At 37.5% G+C, this 10,178-nt stretch overlaps 2 protein-coding genes across 2 annotated transcripts; one reads left to right on the top strand and one right to left on the bottom strand.

Annotated features, from left to right (window-relative positions):
• Positions 1–2,230: 2,230 nt before the first annotated feature.
• LOC109150852 (conserved oligomeric Golgi complex subunit 4) lies at positions 2,231–6,422 on the top strand. The gene is made up of 2 exons (XM_019298824.1): positions 2,231–3,904; positions 5,520–6,422. The coding sequence occupies exons 1-2, from the start codon at positions 2,291–2,293 to the stop codon at positions 6,147–6,149; spliced, it is 2,244 nt and encodes a 747-aa protein (XP_019154369.1). The 5' UTR covers positions 2,231–2,290; the 3' UTR covers positions 6,150–6,422.
• A 942-nt stretch (positions 6,423–7,364) lies between these two features.
• LOC109150853 (pyruvate dehydrogenase E1 component subunit alpha-3, chloroplastic) lies at positions 7,365–9,686 on the bottom strand. Its single transcript, XM_019298825.1, has 3 exons — positions 9,197–9,686; positions 8,260–9,037; positions 7,365–7,948 (listed from the first exon to the last, which is right to left on the bottom strand). Exons 1-3 carry the CDS (start codon positions 9,446–9,448, stop codon positions 7,671–7,673), a joined length of 1,308 nt encoding a protein of 435 aa, XP_019154370.1. The 5' UTR covers positions 9,449–9,686; the 3' UTR covers positions 7,365–7,670.
• Between the last annotated feature and the right edge of the window lie 492 nt (positions 9,687–10,178).

Raw genomic sequence — 10,178 nt, 5'->3', positions numbered from 1 at the left:
CACATCAAGAAGCACAATATACGCTAATAGCTCGTGTACATGGATGATCTTCACCGACGTCGACGAGTTTCTATATTCAAAATTGTGAGATGATTTCCACGAGCCATCGCAATTGCTGTTACGCTCTGTGTTTCTAGAAAACGGTGACATGGCGCAACTCAGCATTGCTTGTCTCAAGTTCGAGCTGTCGAACTGGACTTCCTATCCGCCGACGGGCGAAACACAGAGCGTAACAGTGATAACAAATAATTTTCCTTTTTTACAACGTAAAATGACCGTTTTGCCCCCATAAATAATTTTTTTTAAAAAGTTTATATTTTTCCGACCAATTTTCACCGGTAATTTGGCCGGAAGGACCAAATCTGCTAAAAAAATCTTAGTTAAAGGACTAAATTGTTAGTTTTAAAAGTCACGTACCAAAATTAACACGCCTCCTATAGTCATAGGACCAAAAGTGTAATTTGCTCTGTATAAAACACCTTGTTTCATGACTAGCAGACAAAGATGGTGCAACAAGGCAAAGGGTCATGGTTTTCTAAAACATCAAGTTCACAGAACAGGACTGTATACTTCTTTTAGTTTAAACAAACCACTTGCTTCAAATGTTTCCAGCCTCACCCTATGCACATCCATTTAATCATGTACTGAAAACAATCATTATACACTTCTTTAGTTCTCTATAATTAAACGCAAGCTAAAGAAGCAAAAGTCTCCATATTCAAGAATATAATATATAGAAAATATGTAATACGTAATTACGATTCTGAATATGTTTAAGCATGTAATAGAAGCAGTTTTTCAAGAAAATATGGCTAATCACACAAAATGAGAATCTATCACATAAATATATTCATGTAGAAAAAATTCTCTTTGGAGGAAGAATACTTAGCTTAGTTCGTCGATCTACCACAGGCTCACAGTCCCATCGCCTTTTCGACTAGTCATTCAACACTCGTGTTCGATCGATGATTCTCCGTTTGTCGTTGCGTTGGGCACTACAATTCAGTTCAAAATTAAAAATACATTCGCAACATTGAGGAAAACGGAGGAGAGTTTTGGGAGATCGCTTAAAAAATATCTGGGAAATCGCTGAGGATTTGGGAGGAGCAATCTTGTTTGGTTGATCGAGATCAGAGAGGTTTGAAATAGTGACTCTACAACCACCGTGGAGCCACAGATTGGCCTTGACGCCGGAGACACCTATCAACCCTGCACCTGGTGTTGCTTCTGGATCTATGGCTTTGAATATGCCGTTGACTCGGAATGGTATTAACCATAATCCTTTTCCTCGAACGACTTGGAGGAAATCGCTGCAAACAAGATGAAGATCAAATTCCTTTCACGATGAAGTTGAGCATTCGCTGATAACGTGTTGTAACCTATTAACTCAAACATCAAAGGAATAGGAACGGTAGAAAGTGAAAATAAGAGACAAGGCCAAGAGGATATTCTCATTCATTCATCTGTGTATTACATACATCTATATATAATATACAAATATAACGGAAGACATAATAGAGACATAAATACAAAACCGTTACAAATGTTATATAATCTATAATAATGTCCACATAATGATATATTTATAACAAGTTTTATATTTTCACATTTCATTTAATATTAATTAGTCTATTCAAACTAGAAAATACGTTTTTAATATTATAGTTTGAATAGTCTGGTCCTAGTTCTTGATCTTTTTTCTTATCCTGAATGTATTCAGCATTTATGTTTGAGTGATTAATAAATCTTGTTTTACTTGATTTTCAAAAAAAAAAAAAAATCTTGAACTATTTGTAATATTTTTTTAAAAATGTACTTTTATTAGAAAAATAGTACTGTAATTCATATTGTTGGTTTTGTAATTTTAAAATTATTTGCATTTAAATTTTTACAAAATGAGTAATTGTTTATCATCTTTCTTGCATGTACATCTCTAATTTTTATTAATTAAATAATAAACTTATATGAATATAAAATTTTTTATTAAACAAAATTTTATTAACATACGAAATTTTACAATAGTATTACTAATATTTAATCTGTGGGGTCAATTACTACTTACTAGTACTCAATAAAAGTATATTTATTATTTACCTTATTAAAAAAAAATAAGGGAGGAAATGGAACTTGTGAAATTAATTGGGGCAACAAAGGAATTTAATTAAAATCAGAAAAAAAAAAAAAAAAAAATACCCCGGACGGCCGGGCCGGACGTTCTGAAATGAAAAGGAATTTATAGAAGCAGTCTTCTTCGAAATTCGAATTCTTCTTCTAGTTTTCTCGGCCGGAAATGGCTGCTGCGACTCCCAAAGGAGACTCCGGCGAAGAATCCTCCACGGCGAATTTATCATTGAATTTCGGGACTCCGGAGGCATTGGAGCACGTGCGCAAGCTCACTGATGTGGGAGCCATGACTCGTCTTCTCCATGAATGCATCGCCTACCAACGGGCCATAGATCTCGAACTGGAGACCGTTCTTTCCCAGCGCTCCGATCTCGACAAACAGCTTTCCGGCTTGCAAAAATCCGCTCATGTTCTCGACATTGTGAAGGCGGATTCCGATCACCTCCTCTCCAACGTTGGCTCTACTTCCCTCCTTGCCGATCAGGTCAGTGCCAAGGTCCGCCAGCTCGATCTCGCCCAATCTCGCGTCAATGATACCCTCCTTCGCATCGACGCCATTGTCCACCGCTCCAACTGCCTCGACGGTGTCCACAAAGCCCTCGATTCTGAGGATTTTGAATCCGCTGCCAACTACATTCAGTCCTTCCTCCAGATCGACGCCAAGTACAGAGATTCCTCCGGTTCCGAACAGAGAGAGCAACTCCTCGCCTCCAAGAAGCAGCTCGAAGCCATTGTCCGCCGGAGACTGTCTGCTGCGGTTGATCAGCGGGACCACCCTACTGTTCTACGATTCATCCGTCTCTACACACCGCTGGGACTGGAGGAGGAAGGCCTGCAGGTGTACGTGGGCTATCTGAAGAAGGTTATTGCGATGAGATCTCGACTCGAATTTGAACAATTAGTGGACAGTATGAGCGACCTCAACCAGCAAGCGCAACCCCCGAATCAAAATCCGCTTAATTTTGTGGCTTCGTTGACAAATCTTTTCAAAGACATTGTATTGGCTATAGAAGAAAATGATGAAATTTTGAGGAGCTTATGCGGAGAGGATGCCATTGTTTATGCCATTTGCGAGCTCCAAGAAGAGTGCGACTCTCGGGGTTCCATGATTTTGAAGAAGTACATGGAATATAGAAAATTAGCCATATTGACTTCAGAGATTAATTCTTACAAGAGCAATCTGCTTTCAGTGGGAGTTGAAGGGCCAGACCCTAGGGAGATAGAAGTATATTTGGAGGAGATATTGTCTTTGGCTCAGTTGGGTGAGGATTACACAGAGTACATGGTTTCAAAGATTAGTGGTTTGACTTCTGTTGATCCTGAACTAGGTCCTCGAGCCACCAAAGCTTTTAGGAGTGGTACTTTCAGTAAAATTGTTCAGGACATCACTGGTTATTATGTTATATTGGAGGGGTACTTCATGGTTGAAAATGTTAGGAAAGCTATAAAGATAGATGAGCATGTGCTTGATTCTCTCACGACTTCCATGGTGGACGATGTATTCTATGTTCTTCAGAGTTGTTGCCAAAGATCTATATCTACTTCAAATATCAACTCTGTGATTGCTGTTTTAAGCAGCGCGGTGAGTTTGTTGGGTGGCGAGTACAATGAGGCTTTGCAGCAGAAGACTAGGGAGCCTAATCTTGGTGCAAAGTTGTTCTTGGGTGGAGTTGGTGTGCAAAAGACTGGTACAGAGATTGCCACAGCTTTGAACAACATGGATGTGAGTAGTGAGTATGTGCTAAAACTACGCCATGAGATTGAAGAGCAATGCACAGAGGTAAGTGTTTGTGTCCACCTCCCTTGATTTCATTCAGTGGCTGCCTTGATTTTCTCCTTATGAAATAACTTGTATAATCTAGGAACCTAGCACCTATCTTTCCTTTAATATGAAATGAATCAGGTATCATTGCTCTTGCTCAGAATTACCAAACACAAAATGGCCCTTTTCGCAGTTATGGTAGAAACAATCTAACTAGCCACAGTTACACTCCTGCTGCAACCAATTCCTCCAACTACAGTCAGTACCTCGACAGCAGTTTTAGGCATTTAGGAAACCAAGATATCTCAAATGACTTACTTAAAGATTTTAGGGAGTATAACTACAATTATCTTCTTCAAAGCGAAGAAAGTTTTCATCTTCTTCATGGGGAAATAATGGGTGGTACAGTCAGCAAACCAATGCTTGTAATATGCTTCCACCAGGACAACAAAGTACAGATAATAATGCTCTCCCCAGGAATCAGAGAGTGTTTGATAACATCAGCTCAGGCCACAATAATAATTCAGCCATTACTACAACTGTTAATACTAGTAATGTGCCTTATTCCAATGGGTATACTTCTGCTTCCTTCAAGTGTAATCAAAAGTTATTTATACAGTAAAGCTGTATTTCAATACTAATAGTGAATTAATCAAGTCTCATGTCCAAATGGATCATAGCTTGCAGTATGAACATCGATTGAAATGTTAAGTTTATTCCTTGGTCAGTCTCGCTGCATACTGAGATAGGCTAAATAAGTCAAATACTTTTGGTGCTATTTATTTACAGCATGTTGTTGGGATCTCAGACTTCAGAGTTGGATTTGACATTTTATACAAGAGGATTAGCACCACTTTAGGGTTTTTTTTTTTTTTTTTTTTTTTTTTTTTTTTTTTATAAATGGAGAAACAGGTAAGAGGCTAAAAAGGGATTAGGGGCACAGAAACCAAATAAAATAGAGACCAAATAAAGTGGTCAATTCTCCAAAGTAATTGAAATGCTTAACAACTAAAGTGGTTGAATGGGATTGTATAGTCCTTATGCCAGGGGTTGATAAGTTGAACTCCATATATTATCTGCTAGTTTTGGGGGATAGATGGACATTGCAGTGAGTTTATAATAAAACTGTTTAAGTGCTTATAAGTGTACTGGTTTCTTCTGGTCTCAATAATTGGAACTATTTCATGGAAAGGTCAGTTTGTGTTTCTTGCTATGTCAGACTTCCATGGCTTAAACTTGAGACCTGATTAAGACTTACTAATTTTGGCTTCTGACTAGATATACGATTATGTGTGGACCTGGTGGCAATGGTTTTTAGTATGTTGGAAGTGTTTTTTGGTTATGTCAATGCTATAGTGTCAATGATATGTGTGTTAACATATATGAATAAGGGCATTTAGCGCTCTTCAAGTTGGTATTATCAGTATTGGTATACATCATTTTGTTAATAAAATTTTATGATATTCTTGTTGTTTTTCAAATAATTGTACATCACATCTTTCCATTTATTATGCTGCACTTATTAAAATTGCTCTATTTTCAATGACCTTTCATACAAAATGATTACTTGAAATATCCTAATAAATTCAGTTATTGTCTAACATATTAATGAGAGTGAATTTATTTTCACCAGGCATTTCCTGCTCCAGCCCATAGAGAGAGAGTTAAATCTTGCGTATCTGAATTGAATGAAATGAGCAATAGTTTCAAGAAAGCCTTGAATGTTGGAATGGAACAACTTGTGGCTACAGTGACACCTCGAATTCGACCAGTGTTAGATAGTGTAGCAACCATCAGCTATGAACTCTCTGAGACAGAATATGCTGATAATGAGGTGAATGACCCATGGGTTCAAAGGCTTCTTCATGGTGTAGAGAGCAATGTAGCCTGGCTCCAGCCTTTAATGACTGCCAATAATTATGATACATTCATACATTTGGTGATTGACTTTATTGTTAAAAGGCTGGAAGTGATAATGTTGCAAAAGAGATTCAGTCAACTTGGAGGCCTGCAACTTGACAGAGATGTTCGGGCACTGGTGAGTCATTTCTCTGGCATGACCCAGAGGACTGTTAGGGACAAATTCGCTAGACTTACCCAGATGGCGACTATACTGAATTTAGAGAAGGTCTCAGAGATTCTGGATTTCTGGGGTGAAAACTCAGGACCCATGACATGGAGACTAACTCCAGCTGAGGTCAGAAGAGTGTTGGGACTAAGGGTTGACTTTAAGCCTGAAGCAATTTCTGCTCTCAAATTATAATAGCTCCTTTGCTATGGCTTCTTCATTCAATTTATTTTAAAGAGGCAAGGATGGATGGGAAATCAAAGGAAATGTAGTGACATTTGTCTCTTTTTAAAAAAAAAAAAAAAATCTTGTGCGGAAAGTCCAATATCTTAGACTAAATGAGGAATGATTTATCTTGAATCATCTTTTTGTTTACAGTATTTGTTTGTATTATGGTTTATAGATGACTGGATTTTTAATCAAATTTTGATTACAGTATTTGTTTTGTATGTATTATGCTCTTATAGATTACAGTATTTGTTTTGTATGTGCATCTTCAAAGGAGGTCTTTTCGCAGTTTTTGGGAAAAGAAAAAAATTGTTGAAAAGCCTTACAACATCTTTAATTTTAATTGTGCACTTGTAGAGTTCTTTAGTTGTGCTTTTAAATATCATAATGTGTACTTTTAGAATTTATGTTGTTTATATTAAGAGTTTCTATTATACATATTTAGAGTTTTTTAATATCACTTTTAAATAAGATATTATGCACTTTTAGTATTCAAATTGTGTTATTTTTAGAGTTGTTGAAATGCAGTTTAAAATATCCTATTTGCGGGATTGCATTTTTAGATATGAAATTGGTTTTTCATTTCTTTGTTTAATTTATTGATGTTAATGCATATTGAAGAAATTTGAATGTTAGGTCTAAGTGGGTTGGGTTTAAGATTAAGAAGTTGAATCCCTCTCTCAGCTAGCTATTGGGTAGGAATTTTTATTTTTATTGTTTCAAGCTTTCAGCTACCTACCTCTTTTCTTTTGCATGTATCATATAATAAACAATATTCCTAATGTGGATGATCCAATTCATTCACTCTGTAGGCACTTGCCAATCAACATCAACAGAGACCTATATAATATAATTAAATCTTGAAAATCAAAATGGAGTAAAGAAGAGATGGTCCAACTTAATTAGATATGTAAGGGATTCAAGTTATAAGGTATTTTGGTGAAGCACAGCACTTCTAATATAAATGAACTTAATCAGAGATATATTAGATTCAAGTTATCAAAGCCATTTTGGTGAAGCACACTTGATTGGTCTTGTACATAATACTGTAGTAGTTTTGAGTTTTGAAGAATTAGCACCTTTGGTCAATTTGTGCCTACTTCTCAACAACACCAATTAACCAAAACCAAAACCAAAACCAAAACCAAAACCAAAATATAGTTCACCTGACCTCATACTCAATTTAACCTTCAACAATCTTTTAATATTGCCTCAACTAACAAATACAGGAAAAGCAAACCCCTTCAGGATTACCCATTCATCCAAATAATGCAGCAGCAGCAACAGCAGGAGGAAAGAACAACAAAATCTGTAAACAAAATGTGCACAAGCAAAAATAATAATAATAATAACTCACAATACATAAGATAATAAATTCTTCTGATATAAACTGAATAATGCATATGAAGCTCTCTATTATCAGCAACTAGATATAAATACCCAAGGCAATGTTATCTAGATTAAGAGAGAAGCAGCAAGCAGCGAGAGTTAAACTTGTGCAGTGCCCTCGGTGAACTTAGGATCCTCACATCGGTACCTCCCATCAGGTCCAATTCCAAAGCCCCTTGGATCAGCAAATACGTTTTCTAGAAGCTGAGTTCGAGCAGGAACAGGGCTTTCATCAGCAAACTCAACAGACTCTTCAACTATCTCGTCAATTTTTTTCTCAATAGCCTTCAATTCCTCTTCAGTTGCAAGCTTGTTATCAAATAAGTACTTTTTCAATGCAGCGATGGGATCACGAGCTGCATAGTGACTCTTCTCAGCTGCCAAATTGAATACGCATTTGAGTTCACAATCATAAAACTATACAACCTTATATATAAATGGATTGAAAATAAATATATATCTTTGGTTAATACAAAGTTTGAAGCTGAAAAAACTCAAAGCATTTTCAAGGACAGGTGAAAATAGTTATATCTATATTTAAAAAGATAGCTAAAAAGGAAAAGGCTTTCAATTGCAACAGTGAGTTTAACTCAGTACTTGAAGATGAAGCAGCCCCAAAAATAATCTAACAGATAAAGTAAGTAAATATGATTCATAATGAAACGAAAGAGATAAATGTGATCCTTACAAGGGTCACGAAGCTCATCTGGATCGGCCAAAGAGTGTCCTCTGAACCTGTAAGTCTCGCATTCAACCAAAGTCGGGCCTTCCCCTCTCCTAGCTCTGCCAATAGCCTCCTGAGCTACTTCCCGAACCTTCAAGACATCCATTCCATCAACATGTACACCAGGCATACCAAAAGCAGGACCCTTTTTCCAAATTTCAGGGTCAGAAGTAGCCCTCAAGTGGGACATACCAATGGCCCAAAGATTGTTCTCAACAACAAACACAATAGGCAATTTCCACAATGCAGCCATGTTCAAGCACTCATAGAATTGACCATTATTGCAAGTCCCATCCCCGAAAAAAGCAAGTGTGACGTGATCACAATCTTCCTTGTAAACCTCCCTCCTATACTTAGAAGAGAAAGCAGCACCAGTAGCCACTGGAATGCCCTCCCCAATGAAAGCAAAACCACCAAGCACATTGTGCTCTTTAGAAAACATGTGCATAGAGCCACCCTGACCTCTGCAACAACCCGTGGTCTTACCAAAGAGTTCACTCATCACTTCACGAGCTGACACACCCTTGCTCAATGCATGGACATGATCACGGTAAGTGCTAACCACAGTGTCTTCCTTCTTCAGGAGTTTGATGAAGCCAGTAGAAACTGCTTCCTGGCCATTGTACAAGTGCACAAAACCAAACATTTTGCCTCTGTAGTACATCTGGGCACACATATCCTCAAATGCCCTCCCCAGAATCATATCTTCGTACAACACCAAACCTTCCTGCTTGGTAATTAGCTGCAGTGGCAGGGAGGGACACATAAGTCAATATTATTTAATTAAATTAAATTAATTTTACCCAATTTGTGTACTTAGAATCAATTTAGAGAAAGCATAAATTTAAGAAATTAAGTAAAGATTCAGCGTATGGAAAGAAAGGGGAGAAAAGAGAAATACCAGATTGGAGGCAGAGGAGGCAGATTTGAGCTTGTTTTCCTTGACAACATCGGAGACGGCGAGGATACGGGTGGATCTGCGGTGAGAGTGAGGAGATGCAGAGAAGTTGTTGATGAGGGGAAGCTTGTGGGAAGATGAGCCTCCGAGAAAGGAGGAGGCGGAGAAGAGGGGTTTTTCAGCAGATCTGGTGGAGTGGAGGGGCATAGAAGAAGGAGTGTGCACCAATTTGGCCAAAGAGAAAGACGAAGCCATTGCACTTGATCTTCGTCTTCGTCTTCGTCTTCGTCTTCGTCTTCAAGGGCAATAGAATACAACAGCACAGTACAGCAGCCGAAGCTGTAGAAGACAGAGAAAGAGAGTGAAACAGATTGAAGAGAGAAAAGTGGAAATGGAAGAATATAAAGGAGCGGAAAAAGGGAAGAGTTAGGAGAGGAAGCGGAGAAAACGAAGAAACACTCTGGGAATAACCGCCCAAAGCGTTGGGAGTTGCTATCAATTATTTGCCCCAATTCCTATAATTAAACCTTTCCTTCATTCAATTTCTTTGATTTTCATTACTAGTATGCTCAAGGTTAGCTTTCCATGAAAACCCCTTTTTGTGATTTTAGTCGACAAAAGAAAATGGACGAAAAGCATTGTAATTTTAGTCAACAAAAGAAAAAAAATGTTTTATGATCCGTTTTAAGTCGTTTATAACTGATCGATTCAAACTAAGAAAGTCAATATATAATTTTTACGATGATTAAACCAATTATGACAAGACCTTGTGGTCTAATGGTACCAAGGTTATAGTTTTATATGAAAAGGTGTGGGTTCTAGCCTTCTAATAGGAGGTAGTACTCTTTTGATTTCTGATATATTTGAAATAAGAGACTAAAGATTATGTTTAAAGTATGCGCACAAATCTCTGGTGCATACCAACATTTGGCCATACTTACTTGCTAAGCTACAGGTGTGGCCTTTACGGTTGAGAATTCAACCC

Source organism: Ipomoea nil, unplaced genomic scaffold, assembly GCF_001879475.1.
Source record: "Ipomoea nil cultivar Tokyo-kokei standard unplaced genomic scaffold, Asagao_1.1 scaffold2280, whole genome shotgun sequence".
NCBI lineage: Eukaryota > Viridiplantae > Streptophyta > Magnoliopsida > Solanales > Convolvulaceae > Ipomoea > Ipomoea nil.
This window is presented reverse-complemented; position numbering and strand designations above follow the sequence as displayed.